Source organism: Haplochromis burtoni, unplaced genomic scaffold (assembly GCF_018398535.1).
Source record: "Haplochromis burtoni strain Fernald_Lab_line unplaced genomic scaffold, NCSU_Asbu1 Contig_152, whole genome shotgun sequence".
In the NCBI taxonomy this organism is placed as follows: Eukaryota; Metazoa; Chordata; class Actinopteri; order Cichliformes; family Cichlidae; genus Haplochromis; species Haplochromis burtoni.
In genome coordinates, this window is record NW_024582513.1 from 21,723 (window position 1) to 44,203 (window position 22,481).

Consider the following 22,481-nt stretch of genomic DNA (forward strand, 5'->3'; position numbering starts at 1 on the left):
TCCACATGAACAGACGAGGGAGGGGGGCTGCTGAACGAGGCCCTCGTTTACGAACTCCACCTAGTTGTGTAGTTGCTGCCTGACAAGCACTGCGATTCTGTTGACTGTGCGATTCTAGGGCCTCTAGTGCTGCGGCCTTCAGCAAACCTCTGCCAATCACACACACCTTCAGGAGCCAGAGACAAATTAATGATCAATTGCAGGGCTGAGCCGCTCTGACATGAATATGGAGCAGCTCTGAATCCATGCCTGCCTAATGAACGCGGGGTGGTCAGTCTGTCAGTCTGCTGTTTTAGCGGGTTTAGTGTGTGCTGTGTGTAATAAGCTCCTGCTGAAGTCTACAAAACAGCTACAGCTGCTGCAACAATCTACCTTTAAATTCCAGCAGGAGCTCCTTCTGAAGAAAAATGACTATTTTCTATTAGAGATGTGGAGCAGTTTGCTTTTGGCTTTAAAGTGAATAAGAAGACCTGGCTGAGCTGGCTGCCAAAAGCTACTACAGGGGTCTGGGTGTAGTCCACCCTAGACACCACAAAAACCACCTCCTGCCCTCTGTTTATACTTTAAACTATCCTATTAAATAAAGTTTTTAAAAAAAAAAGACAAAAAGAAATCTTCACTTTCATGTATGAACAGTAACTAAAGCAGGAGAAAATTACCTCAGCTTCCAATAAACACTAAAAGTAGGGGAGTTATACATAAATAATTAATTACCAAATAAGAAGCTCAAATCTCTTCCAATGTCAGTCGACCCTTTTAATAAAATCTGGGGAATTTTGCTACACAGTTGTACAGCTAACAGATTTGGACTTACAGTTAAAGCTGTATTGTATTTTTTAACATTTTCAAAGGTTTAGTGGAGTTCGTATTTTCATTCATTTCATGTTTTTTTGGTAAGTTTTTTTTAGGACATTCACCATTTTAGTGCTTTCACAAAAACAAAATCAAAAAAAACAAAAAAAAAACCTTCACCAAAGTGCAGGCAGGCCATTAACCTTTATAGTTTTCCATTTTGGCTATCACGATGGACACACGCACGGGTTTGTTGTTTGTTCCAGCCTGCAAACACAGCAAGAGCAGGATACACAGAAAGCTGGCATCTGAGAATGTGCGTATGTGTACATCCATATTTTGGCCACACCTCGGTTGATCCCCAAAGCAGCTGACAGTGGAACAAAGGTGATTGTTTGGGAATATCAATCACGTGCATCTTTCTTAGGCCAGCGACCGGCTGACATCAGTGGCCGGGTGGCTGCGATAGCTAGAAACCACACTGCGAGCGGATAATTCAATCAGGGTTAATTCGATGGGTCTGCAAGTATGTTTACAGGATGATCTGCTCCACCTCTTTGATCTCTCCTGGTCTCTTATGGAGGAAGATGGGGAAATGGGGTAAAAAAAAAAAAAAAAAAAGGTTTGTGTGTGTGTGATGGGGGCTTTCGAGGTTAAGAGTGAGAGTGCTAAGATGAGAGCGCAAAGGCAGGAGGAGGTTTGGCTCGGTGGGAAATCACAGCCTTAGGGTGCACTGCAGATTATTCCTGCATCTCTTTCATCTGAGCCATTGGGGGCATCCTCCGATTAACCGCTCCATCACTTATTAAGCACTTTGGAACAAAAGTGGTGAAGGAGACAGAGGAGGGAAGGAAAAGGAGTGAGCGAAGAAAAGGCTTAGCTTGAATCTGTGTGTGTGTCTTTGGGCGTGGCTGAAGAGAGGTAAAGCGTGTTTTTGTGCTCTTTCAGAGTCAGCATATTCAGGGTGTACATATTAATAGATTGTGGTACATCTAGCCGAAGAGTACAGTGAAGTGTGATCAGCACACGTAGATGCACAACGGTAAGGACACAGAAACAAAGTGAAGGAGAGCAAGGAAAACAGGTTGAGAAGAAGGGTGATGCAAGAACAAATGGTGAAGCAGTAATGCTGCACTCTGCATCACAAGCCTCGACTAAACAATGAGATCACACCCTGTATACACGCTTTTTCTTTGTAATTATATATATATATAATTATATATATATAATTTCTCTCTGTTTGTAATAAAAAAACAAAAAACGCTCTGCTCTGTTTAATGCTCGTCTCTTTATTTATCCTAATGTCTGTGTCCATAATTCTTCATTATGGTTTCACATGATCCGAGTCACTCCGATGTCCACCAATGACAGGAATGAAACGGCAAAGATGTTGCAATACCTCAAACTCTTTGTGTTACATACATCCACCTGGAAAAAAAAGCTAAAGGCAGAACATCAGATGCAAAATCAACTCTAAGAGTAAACTGTGCTGTTCCCTGGCTCAGAGTGTATTTGTTCATCAAACACAAGATAATCATTTTTCCTCAAAAAGGCAAACAGCAAATCCTCTTTGGTGGAGATAATTACAGCAAAACAACACAGTGAACTTTTTCTTTAATTACAACTGATTCCCCTCCTACCGTCTCTAGAAAGAAATGACTGCATTAAGTCTGAGCAGAGCTTTGCGTTTGCCTGAAATAAACATAAAATAAAGTCAAAGCTGCACAAGGCAGATTTATATTTTTTTTAAACCCAGAAAAGAACTTTGTGGAACAGTTCCTAACTACTAAAGCACCATAACATCAGGGGACCACATAACCCGAGGGGTCTGGGTCTATTTTCTTACTTTTGCGGTAAGCAGCTGAGGACGTTGTGATAAGAAGTCTTTGCACATCCTTAACATGTCCACATTTTGCAGGATGGAGATCATCCACCCGTCTGAGTGTCTGTCACACCTGGAATAAGCTTGATCTTTAAAACTGCACTTTGCTAAGATGTACAGCCAGGGGAGGATGACACATTCCCCCTGTTTTGGTAACTATTCCCGATATAGAGCCTGGTGTTGGGTGTGATTTCATCACGTGAGCCAACCTGCCCTTTGCTGGGATGTGGATGGGCACCCACTATGCTGAGGCTGTGATCTCAGTGTTGTGATCTCTGCTAGTCTGGGGACAAGGCTGTGTTACATCTGAACATTGTGACCCAGTTTCAGGATGAAGAGAGCGCAGCCTCACAGAACGGTGCTGCTGACCTGCTTCAATAATTCACGCTTAAGTGTATAACCGTGGCTGAATGGACGCAGCCACCTGGAAAGATTACACGGCCGGGGCAGGAAGCTGGTGGGAATTACAGAGAGGAAGAGACGACAGTATCAGAAAGTATAACAGAACTGAGATTTCTTAGTTTTTTAAAGGAAAACATGATTGTTTTGGGCAGAGGGTGGACAAGAAAGTGCTTTAAACCAGCGGTCCCCAACCTTTTTTGCGCCACGGACCGGTTTATGCCCGACAATATTTTCACGGACCGGCCTTTAAGGTGTCGTGGATAAATACAACAAAATAAAACTAGTACCGGTACCGAAAAAAAGAAGATTTATTCATAACACACGTGAAAAGACCCAGGAAAACAGAGTTAACGATAAAAATGATAACAAAATAACGCTGAAAACCGATAAAAACCCTGAAAACCATACATTTCACACCTGAGCCCGGTACCAAACGACTCACGGACCGGTACCGGCCCGAGGCCCGGGGGTTGGGGACCGCTGATTTAAACAATACGCACGAGTTAGCCTGCTGTGTTTCTAAGAGGTCTGATCAATAATGAAGAGGAGGAGAGGTTTGATGCTATGCAGACGGCAGACAGCCCGGCTCATGCTTTCAGTCTCTCATGGTCAAACAGAACACCTACATCTTCTGCTGAGCAGCATGTGTGCACGTGCATATCACCCCTCTGCTGATGCAACATTACTACTACATTCATTTTTCATAAACTCTCACAGAGTCACCGTTTTCTACGTTTGTTACACTTCCCACTCCCACACAGCATTTATGAGAAATTTACTTACCAGCAAAGTTTCTCAGCACTTTTTTAAACAATTACTTTGTGATTTTAAAGAAGTCCACATGAGCAGGCATTAGCTCCGTTAACAGTGTTTCTATGTGGCTTTTTATTTGTACCCCTTTTGATATGCACATTAGAGCTACACAGTACGTACTAATAGACTGGGGCAAAAGCCACTTAGTCTTCAAAAAATGCTAAATTAAGCACTGTAATTATGATAAAGGCCTGGCCTGCAATTTCTCATAATCATTATCAGAACAAATGAGGCCGAGGTGGTGCAAGAGCAGGCCAACAACTGAGAGCACACCTTAATGAAGAACACAAAGTCCCCATCACGAAAAGATCAGTTTTGTAAGCTCTGATGTTTTAGTTCCAGGAAAAGCAGGTCAACTCTCCTGTAACAGACACATCCATCATCGCTTTCCCACTTTCAATTCTCGATAAGCAGCGTTAAAAAAAAATCGGTTTCAAGAAAAGCCATTAACTCGTAGTGATAAATCAATTAGTTAATCAACAGAGAAGCCACCAGCTTAAGCTCCCAGTGGCTTTGTTGCAATGATGACTGGCTTGTGTTCAGAAAATCAGACATCGGACTAAAAGCGTCGTCTCTGATGCAGAAAACTGTTCTCCAAATCTCTCTCTCTGCTTTGATCCTCAGGCTTTTTTCTCCTTCATAATCGTAGATAAACAAGACAAAGCAGAAACTAAAGAAAGAGTGCTTTCTACTAATGATTGACATAAAGCAGCCAGTGGCACAAACAGGGAGGCTGGACTGTGGCGCCTTCTCTTTAACCAGAGCTGATCCGCCTCCTTCACGCTGCCTGACTGAAACACTGTCAGGTTTGGTGGGCGGAGAGAACGAGATACAAGTAGGCAGAGATGTAATCAACCCAAACAACTCCTCCACAGCTCTTAGAACACACACACACATACAAACACCTCTCCTGGCTATTATACAACACACATTACATAATTCAAACAATTTGTGACTGTGAAACAGACTCTTGAGATCCCCTCCCTCATAAACGCCCACTCGCTCTTTGAAAGCAGGACTAACGGAGGAAACAGGTACACTCTAGAGCCAGAGCCTCCGTCGGATCAAAACATTTTCTGATTGTGCCAGGGACGCTTTTTAAAAAGATTGCTCGGCTGAATTCAACATGACACGCTGGTTATGCAACAGGCTGCTGCAAGCAAAGCAACGCAGAGAAACTGGGAGCTGAAGAGAAGAGTCCCATTCTCCAAGGTTATTAAAGGTCTCTATGTCCATTATGGACATGCTGTCAGTCTGTCACAGAGCCAAACTGGTGCATGTTAGTGGGTACAGTTTAGTGACACTTAAACTTTTACTTCAACCACTGATGTGTTACATGTGGTGTCAGCTCAACATTAGATAGCCAACAGTAATGGCCTCATCATTTACACAGCTGAGAAGTCCAAAACATCCTCACAGGGAGGTCTGGAGGGGAGACGCTTCTTCCATGTGAAAACAATTACATCACTTTTAGCCTAATTTGTGGTGATAAACGGGCCCCGGCATCGAGATCTCAGGTCAGGATGCCCATAAAAAGAGTTTACGTTTTTACGGCTGTGGAAGGGTCAAACAAAACGTCAGTTTAACCGTTATCAATATATATTTACATAGTTTTAACTCATTACGGAGCGAGGATATCTGCCAAGCAAGAAGCTAAGCACCTGCTGTGGAGTGTCCAGCTGTCAGCTGGCTGCAGCTCAGTACAGTAGAAATTGGAAGGGAACAGCATCATTAGCTGTGATTACAGACTCTAAAACATTAACACCACAAAGTCTGATTTTAAAAAGTCTAATATTTTTTAAATAAAAACAAATAAAGGACAGAGTAGGATGCATCATATTTGTTAAAAAATGGGAAAAATTTAATGAGGGATTCTGTGCTTAGTACAGGAGCACTGGGGTTCATGTGGACAGCAGAGGAAAAGGGAAGCTTCCCTCCTTCGCCTTGGGACAGGAAGTCATAAAGCAGGATCAAACGCCTGGCACTGCTTACAGTCGAGCTATATGAGGAGCATAATGTCACGAGAGATCAAGGACTCAACAGAAACTCAGAGCCGCTGCAATAATCAAAGTTATCAAAATTTGATCCTTCAGGTGGCGGATAGTTTTCAGGGAGAAGCCGTCTGAGCACTACACTCTTTAACTGCACACTTTCCCGTGCATGTACATGGAGAAAGCTTGTCCCCCTCTGATTACTGGAGTGGAAGCAATATGGAAAGGTCATCAGGACGTGCTGAAATGCAAAAAGGGGGAAAAGGAAAAAAAAAAGAAAAAAGAAAAGTATACATACAAAAGCACAAAGGTTTGGGCTGTGGCCGCTAACCGCAGCGTCAAACACCTTATGAGTAAAAAGCATGTAGAAATCCACATTTTACAACAGTTACATTCTTAAACAGCAACCATAGAAAAATGTTTTTAATCAAAGACACGAAAACTAAATCCTTAAATCTGTTTTTCCTTCTGAAGTTTAATCAGTAGTCAAGCTCTTAATACTATTTGGAGCCATTTGTTTTCTTAAGTTATGTTCAGCCATAAACCAGACATCGTAAAAAATATCGTCACCACTGTGCATCAGATTATGCCTCCGTTCGGGGTCAAAAGTCAAAGCTTGCATAAAGCTACAGATGTGTTATACAAAAGTGCTATTTTAAAAAGGCTGACGTTCACTTTAAACCTCACTAGAAGCCTTGAAAGAATGCAGTAACAGCCAGAAGATTTCATGTCCACTCGCTCTCCCCTCAGTCTCACAGGCATATTCAGTGTACGTGTTTGTGACTGGAGGCTCAGGAACAAACTTAGATCACTAAGAGCTCAGCAGATGCCCGTGTAACACTCCAGCATGCAAAAAGCGCACACAGTAACCCAAAAATAACAGCTGCATTACCTCAAGCTACTGATTAAGAGTCAGCTACTGTTTCATCTTCAGACGCTGCAGAGGAAACACAAGCTTTTTAAAAATGAGGCACCAACCAGAGACGTGTAAAATTGAGTAACCTGGTATGATCACATCTTAGAAATTACGAGAAATCCAGCAGCAAAAGTGTGATTAACAGAAGCACTGCATACCTTCATGAGAACGTTTCAGGTTTTACGTGCTTACAGAGAAAGTGCGAGAGCCGCTGGGGCATATAAAGAGTGATCTGACGGCTTACAGAGGCACACGCACAGACAGACTAAGAAACTTAAGGACAAGGAGCACCTTTAGGGAGGAGAACAGAAAACTGCACTGTTCTTAAAGAAGGCTCAAAAATTGGTGGAAATTTGTAAGAGGAAAATACAGACAGACACCATCAAAATCTCTCATGAGCATTAGGGCTGGGCCATATCATACCGTTCACGGTAATACCGGTATAATGTTGGGCAACGATAAGAAAATGAAATATCGCGATAGAATATGGGTAAAACGCGCATGCGCAGTGCCTTTGTTTTCATACGCACATAGCCAAAAAGGCACGGCGGCGACGGAGAATGACAAGGACTAAAGCAGATCGTTGAATGAAACTGATGAACCAGAACTGGTTTGTAAAAATGCTGCAGCTTCAGTGGTGTGGAACTGGTTTGGCTTTCGTCCGTCAGATACACAACAAAGCACTATTTTTGGTAGAGCATGCTAGCGGGCCGTCGTTATTACCGTGTTTTTTGGTAAATACGGCACAATTAAAATCAATCCTTTGATTTTTCTGAAAATCGACAGTGCCCCTCATAATCCCGTGTGCCTTATGTTTGAATTCTGGTTGTTTACTAACCTCGAAACGATTTTATGTACACGGCACTCGAAAATCTGTCAAATGTTTTAGTACGACTTTGCTAAGCTACGAAGCCGCAGCGCTTGATGGATTGTCGGAGCATTACAGCTATCATAGGCAGGCGCCTCGCGGAGTGATACGTACTGTGCTGCAATAATATTACTGTATTGTGTGTGTATAACCTCTTTTTAAGTTTTGTGGATATTATACATGGTTATGTTGAGGATATGTCAGCCAATTTCCACTGTTAGGAAGTAATTTACATTTGCACTGTTAAATTTTTATACAACTTTAATGCAGATAAAAAAAACAGCTGCTTGTTTAAGTGAAAATACATTGATTTTTTTTTTTTTGCACTAATAAAATTGTGGAGTTGTAAAGTATTTTGTCTAGTGTCAATTATGTCGTCAGCTATATCGTTGTCGCAAATTTTCAAATCTATATCGTGATAAATATTTTTGGTCATCTCGCCCTGCTCTAATGAGCATGATGGTCATGTTTGTGATTTTCTCACAGCTTCTTGGGAAAGGCCTCCTCAGTTTGCTCAAAAATCACATAGTATTGTGCTCCCTATGCATGAACTGCACAAACTGTTGATCAGGGAGGTTTTGTACTACCTTCAGCTCCCAGCAGTGTTCCAGAATGGAAAACAGGGACATCCAAAACCTCACTGACACACTATACTACCTAACAGATTCTTAGGGATGCTGGGGAAACGTTTAGTGAAACACTGCAAAGCAGTAACAAAGTCCCGGGGAAGAGTGGTGAACAGGGAGATCACACTGCAGTAAAAGTATCTCCTGGTTCTTTAAAAGCTGCCTGGGACAAAGCTGTAAATATACAGCCTGATGTCCAACACTGACCTCTGTAGTATCTCATAAAAGCACAGAAACATGCACAAAGTATAATCCAAAAAGCTTTCTGGCAATATTTATAACTCCACATATTCATTTCTGATGGAGACCAGTACTTAGAATCTCTTAGAAGAAACCAGACCTCATACAGTGGGCATCACCCATTCTCTGTAATGAAGTGCAGAACCACTGTGGGTAAATTCTTGCTCAAGCATCAGTCTCCAGTTGTGGACATGTGGAAATTATTCAAGTTCCTGCACAATCATCAGGTCTAAACAAACAAAAGAGGAGGGCATTTGAACAATGCAGAGTCTTGTTCAAGCTACAGCTTCATAACTGTCCGACCTGATCAGCCATCTTTCCCAGGGTAACATGGGGTTCACAATCAGCCCAGAGCAACTGCCAGCCACACATTTTACCGCTGTAAGAACAGCTCGGGTCCCTCGGCTGACCACTTGAAAGCCAGAATAGGCTCTCCTAGCTGGGACACAGCGTGTAGCTGAGGCTCATTTACTTTAATGCTTGTCAGAAGACTGCCAACAACAACAAGAGGGAAAGGGAGAAAGTATCTTGGTCTCACTGGGGTTTGGGGGATTTAACAAACAAAAAAAAAGAGTTGCAGCTGGTGTTCAGAGACTTGTTTCTGTCAGAGATGTGAAATCTGATTAAGAACGAAGGCAGAGAGACACTGTGGGGTGTCTGTAAAGCTGGCTCATCAGTCAGCCAAGGACAAAGGGGGACAATGAGGAAGGGCAGAAAAATCCTTTTTCACTTTGTTGTAGAGATTTAGATGAGGAAATCAATTCTCATACTGGTGCACTGATTACAAGAGTGCAGCCAACAGCTGTTTCGTGTAGGATAGAAATAAAGATTATGGAAAATCACTGTCTGGTTTTAACAGGACACACACAAAAATTGAGCAGAATTTCTGATTTACCACCACCGTGTTTAAAGTCACGTTTAGTCTCTGTAGCTCACATGCATCATGCTACCCAAATACCTCCTTTGCAACTAAGTACTTTAGAGTTTTGCCACTTGATTTTAAACACACATAAACAGAGATGAGAAAAGCCCAGAACTGTACACAGGGCTGGGCCTCACAATGTGCTGGCAGGCAGAGTCAAGCATGAAATGGGCTTTATCCCTCAGAGAGTCAGGCGGGGACGTGATGAGAGGACTGAGGTGATTCGCTGCCCCGAGCCCCCACCCCAATGTCATCTGCTGTGTATAATTCCACAGCTCGAGAACAGCCAGGAGATGTGTGTATGTGAGATATGAGAAACCTGAGGCCTGAACTAGAAAGTCCTAGAATACAAAAACAAATCGGGGGAACAGAGGTTTTAAATGAAATTACTCTGATATGGACTACAAAATCTCTTTTGTCAGCATTTACTGGCTTGGTAGCAGTGGCTGGATAAGAGCTGGCTGTCAGAAACACAGCAGCGTAACAAAGACAACGAGATGCTGGGGTGTTAACTAGAAGTCTACTTGTCATTACTAATGACCACTTCTTACTTCTCTTTCTGTTCTTGCCTCCATCTGCAGTGTTATTCTCTTCATGTCTCAGGCCACGATGTTACTTGGCAGCAGAAACAATGAGAACAACACAGGGAAGTTTGATCAACAGCTACAACAACTGATCATGATTTGCTAAAAAGAAAAAAGAAAAGACAAAAAAAAACAACCCAGGCTCTTGAGGTTGGACAAGAGGCTCTCATCCCGATCATGATTTTCTGGCGATGCAGCGTTCGTGGCCTCTCATGTTTGAGTGTTCAAACATGACACTCTTTGTATTATCTGAAAGCCCCTTTAGACTGTTACCAATTATTCCTGAACCCTGAACTCTTTTATGAGACAAAAGGGTGGTAGCAACTGCACAGAGAAATTCACGGTTCCTCTCTGGAGAGCATTTCATTTCTCAGGCTGTGATGAGATCCTTTGTTCTCACTTTAACTCCCAGCATCACGTAATTGGCCACCATCTGGGACTCTCATTCCTATTCTTTTGCTCCATGTCATTCTCTTCTGTTTCCCTCCGACCGCCTTTACCACATGTTCTACATATGCATGTTTTCATGGTAGGAAATCAGACATCTGTTGTCAATGCCTAATTCTTTCCTGAAGGATTATGTAATGTTATAATGAGGAACAATTACTGAACTAGCTTGCCCTCGACATTTCGGCGGTTCATTGGAAAGCAGTGCATTTGTACTTTTTAGCAAGGGGGAAAAAAAAGAAAGGTACAAATGTGGAAGAGAGCAATGTGAAGAGGTCCCAAAGAGATCCTCTGGCCTTTAAGTGGCCTTTTCACATTCTCGCTTTATTCTTCCACTGTCCTTATCCATCCGGTAGCCCTTCTGCTTCACATGGATCACCGTTTACTTTCTTTTCTAGCCGAATCAAATCTCTGCCCAACGCCCACAACTAGCGCAGATAGCAGCAGCTGACGCTTTTTCTTCTGACATCTCTTTACGTGTAACTTTCTAGATTCAGAATCAAATCTGAGATGGACTGCCATAAAACTTTGTAAGCACATTCATGTTCCCCTAAAAATGAATTATAATAACTTTGGCAGTTGCTCAAATTGTCCAGCTCCATTATCCAAATTAAAAAGACTTTAGCCTCATCTGTACTTTGTTTTCACTGCTAATCAGTTAATGGTACTTTGGCATGCTAAACTAGGACTGTAATAACACAACAAACGACATTATATCTGTTAAGTATCAGCATGTGCAGCCATAACCTCTGCATTTTCTAAGCAGTGTAAAGACCACAGCATATAACTGTAGATAAAAGATGGGGCTTGTCACCCACTAGATTGTCGATCTTAAACTTGAGTGCTTCAAATGTCGCCATCCTAGCTTTTAAATCCAGACGTCACTGTTATTTAAACAAGTGTCCTCCTGACACATTCTTTTCTAGGCCTGACATTAGACTGGAAACAATCTCAGATATTATTTAGCGACTTACAAACTGAATGGAAGGCTACTACACGATTAGCATCATGCCATTAATACTTAAGGACATCTCGGCCTTCGGTTTGCATGAGAGCAGTCCAACATTACAATCCTTATTTTTGCTTTTCTTTCTAGTCTAGACCGTCCAAGAAAAACCCAACAAAAGCATCAAGCTTGATGAAAAACGGTGATCAAATGTGACCATTTTTTTGTAACATACACTCAAACTAAATTTGGCAGGTCTGGGGTTTTTCCTATTCTACTCCCAGAGAGAAGATAGATAGGGAAAAAACGGGGGTATCTGCACATTCGCATGATCTGAGAGTGCGTGTAGTTATTTAGGGCATGCATATCCCAAGTGGCAGGGAGTGAATGTTTTAAGAGGGAACAAAGGCTGTCTAAGTGAGGGCTGTGACGGAGGAGCTTCTTTGTGGAAAGATGACAGGGAAAAAATAAAAATCCATCAAAAAGCTGCTATCAGCTCCACTGATCAAGGATCGTCTGATGAGGAAGTCGGCTTAATTGGGGCCCATCAATAAAAAAAAAGTGCCATATGCTCAAACATAGAGACCATGAGATATGAGACTCATTAAAAAACATGGCTTAAAAACTGCAAAGGGAAGAAACATAATAAAATAAGTAGGCTTAGGAGTAAGAGAGCAAATGAGCACTGGGACAATCTTTGTTAAGCAGTGAACATCCACACTCCCCACCCCAACATACAACACCAGGCCAGACAAAGGAGGTATAAGCTAATAAATGTCAGGTAATGTAGCCGGCTGAAGTTATTGATATCGTTTACAATGTATTAGCCTGTCACCCAGCTGTGTGTGTGTGTATGTGAGTCTGTGGTTTTCCCCCCAGGGGGGCTGAACACACACAGTGGAGTCCCATCTGTTAGCGTTGATGACAGCAGTGTGTGTGTGGATGTGTATAGCCACAGGGGCTGTGTGCATGGTGGAAACATGACAAATCGCAGCCCTAAAGGACAGGGCACAACAATAAAATAGATGACACCATCTATTAGACACTAATTAATATTAATATGTACACACTGACACATGGAAACACACACCTTCATTAAAACCACTGAGCTTTGAGTTAAAAACTAACATTGCATGAAATACCGCCACCTTGCATCGCCCAGAGGGAAGATGTGTTGGAAAAAACATGCATTCTAGGAGAAAAAAGCCTAGAAGAGTCCGAGGCCCAATTCCCATAAAAACAAATAAAAGGAGAACCTAATTTTATTCCTGGGAGTGTTAATAACATGCTAAGCAGCACCAGAATGTAGAATTTACCCCCCATAATAATAAGAAATGAAAAATGGAAAAATCTCCCTACGCTTGCTTCACTGTTTACATCATAGTGTGCATACTTCTAAATACACTCACCAGGCTGTATTTCATTCTAATGAGAGCTTTATGTTGGCATCAAGTTTGACGCAGTACTTGAGAGATGAGATCAGAGCTCGGGGCCTGAGCTTTCTACACTGGCACATTTCCACCGGTCTAGAAGTTTTACTGCTACGATCAGCCGGCTACTATCCCAAGCAATGGCACTTTGACCAATAAACCCCTCTACCTTTGCATCTAATGCTTCGTCGTGATGAAAGACCTCAGGCTCCTAAGTGGGAACTTGAGTGCACGTGGATGCTCACCTCAAACTTTACAACCCCTTTGCACCCGGAGCTTTACAGTAATGCCGGCCTAATGTGTGTGCACCCCTGTCCGGCTCCGCGGCTTCGGAGAGGGAGGCGAGAGCTGCCGGGAACAAACAACATCATCACTGCTCTCCTTCTGTACCTAATGCCCAACTTCTCTGGCTCCCATTATCTCCGGGAGACTGCTCAAAACTATCAGGTTATTGCTTTTCGCGGCTTGACAACGCCGCACTCCGCGTCGTCTGTGTCGAGATGAGGGGCTGCCACGTGCTCAAACCAATAACAACAACCCCCAGCGTTGTGCGGTGCTGAAGGGATGATGGGAACAAGTGGGGAGGGAGAGGGCTGAAGTAGTGAGGAGATTATTAGAGCTGTTACATGACTCTTGAGAGAACACGAAGCTCCTCTATAGAAAGAACACTGAGGAGGAGGCGGTTCAGTGCAGCACCACATGCTGTTGGATGGGATCGCTTTAGTGACAGACTCGAAACAACATCAACCTCGGTTTGATATTTTTAAAAATGTGACACAGACTTGAGAAAATCCCGTGACTTGCTATGCTAATTTGCATCAAAGTATTGATAGTAGGTGTAAGTCCCATTTAATCCAATAAAACTGTCATCATGTCAGCATGCTAATGTGATTGTGAAGGAAGCCTCACAGAAATCAGCATTTTAAAGTAACTTCAAGCCTCAAATAACCAACTTCCTGTTGTTTTCAGCTCATCTTTGAAAACTTGTGCTTGTGCAAGATGATTGAAGATGTCCAACTAGAGTCTTGGGAAGCACAATACCTGCAGTAGGATCCCATTTCCTCAATTAAAGCCCTGATAGGTGGGAAATGGAGACCGACTAATGTAGTCATATGGAGCTGGGAGCTGGTGACAAATTCCTCCTCAGATAAGCCAAGTAATTAAACCCAAACAAGGTGAGCCCAGAGGAGGCTGAGATGGGCTGCACAAGTGTTATCAGATGAAAGGACTGGTGAAGCAGGGCGATATGATGCGTTTCTGCCGCTCAGCCTACCCGGTTACATAAGTGGCCCTCTGAAGACGAGTATTGCAAGTTACAGCTGACACATAAAGGGCAAACTTGCACAGTGCATGAGGTAGAGGATGGTTTAGAGGCCAAGCGAGTGTCTGGACTCTTAACCAGTGCAGGAGTTGGTGTCCTGTTTTACTTTGGCTGAATCACACTAGCAAAAATCAGAAAAAAGAAAAATCTGACCCTGAAAAGTTTATAATTTCAAAAACATCCATGTATTGGAGCTTTTAAAACTAAGTGCCATTGGTTGGAGGGGATGTCAGCCCAAATGGAAATAAAGCAATTCAATCAAGTCACCTTAATTCCCACAGTTAACGTGTGCGTGTACACTGGCGGAAATCCCACATAATGTACCTCCTTACAAGTCTGTATCAAAAAATGCTTTCTTGGTACTATCATAACAAAATCTCTGGCTCGAATCGTACCACGATCTTCTGACGATAGAGGCGATCGACTTTCTCAACAAAGTAACCACAGCGGATTTAAAAAAAAAGAAAAAAGAAAAAAAAACTTCCCTCTCGATATGCCCTTTTACGGTCAGTCAGTATTCCACAAGCTTTTTAAATAAATCACAGGGTCTCCAGAGAGCAAAGCAAAACACTGAAGGCTCCTTCTCAACCCAGCTTCAGGAAAGCAAACAGCTCAGGTCCTGCTCTCTGTGGGCTCTGCAGGACTCCTTCGTGGCTGTAATAAACATATGATATCAGAGTCTAACACAAGTGCCACCATGTCTGAAGCATTCATGAACATTTAAAGAATGACACGAAACCAACTAATAAGCAGTAAGACCATAAATCCTCCTGTTTTAGGACACATATGTTGTTTCATTCAGAGACTTAAGCAGCAGCGTTGTGCTCAGGATCAGGGCCTTTGCGTTCAGTGGATGCACTGTTGACAGGTTCACCCACAAACCTACTATGTATAACATATTCACAGTATTCCCACCCCCCACGCGTCTGGGACAGAACATGCCATTCTATCCGCCTTACTAAACCTCCACCCCCCCCAGCAAAAGCATGTGGTGTATTTGTTTGTTTTCTGCGGGGGGAGAGGGGAGGGTTCTGCCTGATGTTGGCTTGAAATCGATGTTCCCAGTAACGTTTCAGCAGCAGCATCCGCCTCAGGTTTTTATAGTTAAGTCACAATGTTGCAGAACTAATGAGCTGATGTAGCTTCTATTGTATCCCATTGTCTGTTAAACCAGCACTAAAATCTCAGTCTTAAAAGTTTAACTACTCACTGCCTGATATTGAAGCTGTCGATAAGGCACAAAAAGATGCCATTTCAGGCAGGGTGTTTTGCTTTCAAAGCCAACACTGAAGGACGTAAAGCATCAAAATGAAAGAGAAAAGACTGGAAAGATCTAGTGACAAACAGGAAATGCTGTAACAAACAACAAACTTCAAAGCCCCTTTAAGAGACTGCGGGAACTTGGGTCTGAGGAGAAACATATCCGCTCATTCACATAAGATTTATAAGATTTATAAGATATTTTTGAGACACATTCCTCCCCTAAAAATCCAACTTTACAAACGTGACTGATGTGTGTCCCACTTTCCTGATATCAGAGGAGGGAGGATTTGTATTCCTGTTTATTCCTGATGCAACTTGTAACAGATGCTTTGCATCAACTAAGAGTATTATGCTGCATGCAGCAGCCACAAACAAAACTTTACCTGCTTAGTCCAGAGTCAAAAGCAGGATTATAAATAACCTGCCATAAACTCACCTCTGGCATAGACACCCGCCACTTGAGAGAAACATGAGGGCATGAATTGAAGATAACGGCGTTTAAAAGCCCTCCGAGTTGACCCACTTTCATAATGTGAAGTTTGATCGATTACAGGGCAGCAGAGGAGGAAACTACAACAGCTGCAATTTGCAGAAAACTGACAGGAGTCAAGCTTCACTTGACCAAATAGATTTTTTTGAAGACGTTCTGGAAAAAATGGAAATGTGACACCTCTGTAGGCTTTTCAGCAAAAACTAAACAGCGAGTGGAGAACGGCATTTCGCCTCAATACCAAGAAACCGCAGATTCCACTGTGGAGGCCGTATCTAGTTAACGAGACTGAAAGGGAGTTTTATGGAGACGTTTCTCACAATAAGACAGGGGGAAACCCCCTTAAATAAACTCTCCTTCACACTATTAATCCAACCAGCATCATTAGAGGTAACCACTACAAACCATACAATTGTGTGCAGAAGCTAGACAGCTAATTAAAATGAGTCATATGGTGGAAAATCTCCCCCCAAGAGGACACAGCCGTCTCTCTTTGTGCATGGTCTATTTTACAGCCGGTCTCCTACCTGGACTTGCCCTTTGCCCATAATCTTGTCCACAATCTCATTGTCGTCTTTGTTCAGCATGCTTTTGTCGTAACACTTCTCGTAGCACAGGATCCGAAGGTACTGGGAGCCCTCCAACTCAATCTCAAACTCCTGTGCAGTGACACGGATGTAAACAAGGAGAACAATGAAGATGAAAACAGCACAGTTAAAAAAATAAGAAAAGAAAAAAGATGTCTTTGCGACTGACTTCGTTCCACTGAGGCTCTGTGGTGTCCCTGAAGACTCGGGTCTTGGCCTTGCTGACAAAGTATCCAAATGAGTCTACTTCGAGAGTGCAGTATAGATCTGAAAGCACAGAGAGTAGACAGGTCGGTGAGATGAAACAACAACAGAGTATGACAGACAAAATGTGAAGCACTGGAGAACACTTAAAAAAAAGAAGATCAAACATATTGTAGATGTTTAAAAATGACTAAAACATGCTGTTACACATGTTTAACTGCCGCAGACGGGTGTTGGACAGATACATTTATCGTTCCCTGTGTGGAAATTTGATAGCAGCAGAAGATACTTGACATTTCAAAGCACCATATAAAAACAATCACATGAACATAAGACGTAAAGCACACAATATACAGACACTTTCACTCTCCGAGCATCTTAGGGATGATTTCGGCCAGACCAGCTTCCAATGAAAGACGTGGATTCTTTTTGCACTGCGACTGATTGATTTACTGGAAAAGGTCAAATATATATAGCATCAATCCTCCAATGGAACTGCCTGATATTTAAATATACATTTTTGAGCCTTCAAAAAATAAATAAAATAAAACATTTTCCCTTGAAGCCATAATGATGTGTTAACATAATAACCAACAGCCAAAAATCCATTAAAAAACTCAACTTAGGACACAAGACTTGTCTTATGAAAAGAAAGAAAACAACTAAATATGAGGGAAGCTGTGAACAGTGAATGTTGGAATCACCATAAGAGCACAGCCAAAAGTACAAACATGTATAAAAGTATCACTTCTAAAGACTGATTTCACAGATTTCTAACAAATGTGCAATTAAAAGGTGAAAAAAGCCCTCCAATTTGTCAATATGCTACCGTTTGACAGCAGACAGGCATCAATCTCCTCCCTGTGTACACAATCAGCACCGGCAGCCCCTCGCCACTCTTAACATCCTCATACCGCAGCAGTATCCCGCCCCGCTTCCCTCCTCTGGGATCAGCTCACACTCAGCTCTTACACAGAGCAATTAAGTCTGTTAATGTGTTTCTTTAAATGCTCCTGAAACCATTCCTGCAGACTGTGCTACCAGCTGTCTGTAAAGCGTCTCCACTACATCCCCTATGTTGGACTTAACCCCTCGGGTTAACTTCCACTAGACAGCATGATGGATGGGTGAGTGGTTCGACCTTTCACCGGGACAGTCACTAAGATTAAGCAAGAGAGCTGAACGGCAGGGGAGTGGGTTTAATTACATATGCAATAAAATAAAAAAAGACATTAATTTAAACACAAAAAAAAAAGTCAAAAGCAAAGTCATCATCACGATCACAAGATTTAAGAGCCTGACACGAGCCGGGTTATGAGAGGATACCAACCACATCACCTGGATGAGCTGCGACTGGAGAAAACGTGTGCACATGTATCTATAGGATAAAAAGGAGCGTACAGTATAAAGGAATGTCGTCCCATCTGGTTTTATTCCCCCTTTGTTTGTTTTCTCAGCATCCTAAAAGGTTTTGCCATAATCACTCCCAGTTAGGAAGAGATTAGCGGTGGTGGTACGAGGGAAGTTCAATGAAGGGGAATTCAGTGCGACCATCTGGGGGATATTTAAAAAAAACATGAAGCAGTTATTGCACGCTTCCGCTATGTACGGAAGCATAACAGCTCACGGCTGTCACTTCTGATTTGACATCTGGAAAAATCCTTAAACTACCTGTCACAGTCTGCTTCATTAAAGAGGCGGCAACATTCTGATGGTTGCAATGAGCGATTCAACCGGTTCTTTGCGTGCAACTCTAATGTGATTTAATCCTCTTCGTTTCATCTAGCCCTGGAGTAGAGAAGCGTATACATAGTCCTGAGCAGCTCCCAGTTTTCTCTGGAAGTTGATTTCCTCTCCAGCTGAAATGGGTTTATGTGCCCAGACCTAAAATTCAAACAAGGCCATGGAGAGCATATTTTGAGAGGTCTTTGTGTCCTCACAGTGGATCCAAGAGGGCTTTGAGAAGTAGGACAGACTAAAAGAGGCCTGGAGTTTTCATTTTTCTGGCAGGTCGCCACCAGGCTCAAAGTATGAGGGGGATTTATTGGTCAGCATGGGGTCTCTGACCCCTAAATACAGGGTTAATGGATACCATCCTTTTCCATCTCAATTAGCTGTGGGCTGTAGCCCTTATGGGGCGCGTATGTTCTTATACAGCAGGCTAATCTTTGCCCGAGGCTGCGCCGAATGCTGGTTCAAACTGTTGGTTCACAGAATCAGGAGACGCGTGATAATCAGTTCAACTAACTAGTGTCTCAGCAGCTACAGATCACAGTCACCAAAACCGCTGCTTCAGGACAAAATATTCTTCTCAGACTACAAAACATAATAAGCAGGGAAATGCCATAATTCAACTGTTTAAACAGAACCCAGAAGAAGAAAACTAATAAAAGCCTGACATAGAGAATACATGCAGCCATGGCTGGATTGGATTACACAGAAATACAGTCTTGAGAACGTGTGAACACTTTCAGCAGTGGTTTGAATTTGAGCCTTACAGGAAAAAACGTCGAAAAGCAAAAACGTCAAAACGAAACAAAAATTTTAAAAATGCCAAGTAGGTGCTTTAACTGTGCATTGACCATAAAATAAAATTTAAAAATGCACCTTTCTCTCATCTTCTAATGTGGATCTGTGCCCCCACCTTATGCAGAAAGTGCAGTTCTATAGGTGTGTATTGAGCTAACTGTTGCATCTTTCTGAAGGGAACGACATGCGAACACTCACACATACAAACAAATAAAAATAAAGCAAGAATAAAATGACATGACATGTTTTTTGCTTCTCATCTAGGTCAGTATTTCCATAGATTTTTTTTTCTATCTGAGTTTTTGGGAGACGCTCAACTCCCAGCTTTTCCCTCTGTGACCCAGTTTGACTAACTTTGCCGTGGGCTGCGCTTCCAAGCCCTTTCCCACTGGGGGAAGATTGTTGTGGCATAAATAACAGCTTCAGTAAAATCTTCGACTACATGCTTACTTGATTTTTTTGATTTAAAAAAAAAAAAAAAAAAAAAAAGGAGGGGGAGGAGGAAAGAGAAAGCCTACTGTGGAGCATTCAGTGCCCACTTAACCTGACACAGTGAATAATGACTGCTGTTTCAGATCATTACACATTTCCATTCTAATATGAAAATAATCACCATTTGCAATAACAGAAACCACATGCGCACACACGATTATGCAAAAGAGGAAATTGCTGCAAAATCCTCGCACGTTGAAATCTGAAATGCCAGAGACGATAAAGTAGAGTACCGACAACGCAACTGGAACTGCGCTGAAGCTTTAACACAGGCTGGAACATCGCGACACAAAACCTGTACACAAACCGAATCCCATCATTAAGCTACATCTGGAGGGGGCTTTGTAATTTTAGTCATTTGTGGTATTGGAGGAAATTCTACAAGCAGAGGAATACAGTGTGTCTCAGTGATCTCTGTATGTGTTTGAAACCCCAGAGAAACTGTGCCGATGCTGGACAGGTTTTAAAAACTAAACATGAATATTAAAAAAAGCTGTAGGAGACAATTGGCAAAGATGTACCGTCTTGATGTTAGTCAGACATAGTCACCATAAAAGGGGTGTATTATATTACTAAGGGTTTATTTAATTTGAGCTATTATTTGATTTCTTTTGTTGAACTTTCAAATTAAATAAAACTGTTGTTGCTGAATTGATCACTTAACCTTTAGTGCAGTTAAGCCTTTTCTATAAAATGAACCCCGCTCCAGACTGATGGACGACAAGAAGAGAGGTGGATGAAATGATGCATCCATCATGCCTTCTTCTACTATGTAAGTCTGTGGGGGATGTATTTTGATGTGGAGTGCTTCAGTTGGTCAGGTCCAGCTCCACCTGGATACACTGCATGACCAGATTTTTCCATCTTTATCCTCTGACAGTACAGGAATATTTCAAGAACACAATACAAGAATTCATCATGCTCAAATTGTGAAAGAGTGGTTAAGGAGACCTCATTTTCTCACATGCACCGGCCACCGCAGAGTCCAGACCTCAACCCCATTGAGATTTTTTGGGAAGTGTTATGTAAGACTTCATGTTCTCCCATCATCAATGCAAAACTCTGAATGGAAACAAACGTTGTGACATTGCCAAAGTTTATTAGGGACTCGAATGTTACAGGCGATCTGGGGAGATTTTGGAGCATGTGACTGTTTTTGTTTTGCAGGGCAGAGTATGATAGCAGACACTACCCTTTCCTCATTCTTCTTTTTTCGACTGCTTCCTTTAGGGGTCACCACAGCGAATCATTTGCCTCCATCTCACCCTCTCCCTCCAAACGGCTCATTCCTTCTCTCCATCATATCAGTCACCTCCCTCCCTTTACTAGTCACAGTCCCTACATTTAAAGGCGTTTTTGTTTACATGGAGACTCAGAACCCACAGCAGTTCAAAACTAGACTTTTGAACTAACCTATATAGTATTAAAAGATTGGTATAACCATACTGAAGAGATTGCCTAATCCTGAAATCACAGCAATAAACCTTACAAAATAAAATATGAATAATGAACACATGCCACTGGAAATACATGATCAGGTATAGTAGATAAATTTACTTCAGTGACTCACACACACACACATATAAACAGTGACCACCCACCCATTTATCTACCACAAGTAAAAGGCATTAAACCTGTGTAAACACACATTAGAGGACCTGTACGAATGAATGAAATCAGATATAAGTTATGGATGGCTCAAGCTTCACTTTAACTCCAATAATTAAATCTGATGATTAATAATTCGACTCTTGTCCTCATTTAGAACACTTGTCTGTATAACAGTAGTGTTATATATCATCAAGGTCAGCACTTCTCTCACGGCATCCCCGTAAACCTCCCTCATCATCATCATGAACACCACGGTCCCAAACAAGTCCAGCACATCCTCCATGCCTCCACGGCTTGCATGCCCCACCCTGGGTCTGTACGCTCCACTGGAGATACTAACATCAAAACTGTATCAGTGAAACTACCAAAGTTGCTTCCACACACACACACACATACTCCATAAAGCCTTTAGCTCTCTGCGCTCCATTGAGGATCAAACAGGCTTTCAGGAGAGAGTGCTTTCCAATCCATTAACTGGGAAATTCTTGTGGGCCAGCACTGAAGGCTGTCATGGTAACTGAGGAAATCATTTCTCCCTCTCCATCTCTTCTCCTGATATTCGATATTTGAACTGGTGCTTGAGCAACACGGGGCACGAAGTGTACCGGAGTACCAGCTGTCCACCGCTGACACATCTGAAACAGCCTTTGTGGAGGTTCAGCCAACGTCAAGCTCGGTAGATAACACACACGCATACACACGCACACAGCTATACAAAGAAACATTTGTGCAAGGTAAGGCAATAGCATAGTGTGTGAACAAAGACGAGTGGTATTACAATTGCCAGCTGTCCACTTCTCAATGCTGCTGTTTGTGATTTTGACGTTCCTCCTTTTCAATGTGGCTTCAGCATCTTTGTCACTTGTGATGTCTGCTTAACGAAAACAACCGCAGGAATCCCACTTTGGCTTCAACGCTTCCTCTGAGACAACCTCATTCTCTCCCTCTCTCTCTTGATTTTTCCTTCCTTTGCATCTTGGCCATGTGATGATGGAAACTGCATGTGCCGGCTGTGATGATTGACTGGGTCATGTGTTTTGCTGGCAGACAAGTATATGCGCAGCCGCTATGTGTAAGCAGATGCTGAGCCGGAGTGTGCGCACAAGTGCAGTTAGAGGGGGGGGG

General features: G+C 42.4%; 1 protein-coding gene across 1 annotated transcript in view; it reads right to left on the minus strand.

Annotated features, from left to right (window-relative positions):
- Positions 1-22,481, minus strand: part of abr (ABR activator of RhoGEF and GTPase) — a 124,347-nt gene that overhangs the window by 18,722 nt on the left and 83,144 nt on the right. Inside the window, exons 15-16 of the mRNA XM_042224829.1 lie at positions 16,690-16,787; positions 16,461-16,592 (exon numbers count right to left, since the gene is read on the minus strand). Coding sequence (XP_042080763.1) covers positions 16,461-16,592; positions 16,690-16,787 — 230 coding nt within the window. The remainder of the gene's footprint in view (positions 1-16,460; positions 16,593-16,689; positions 16,788-22,481) is intronic.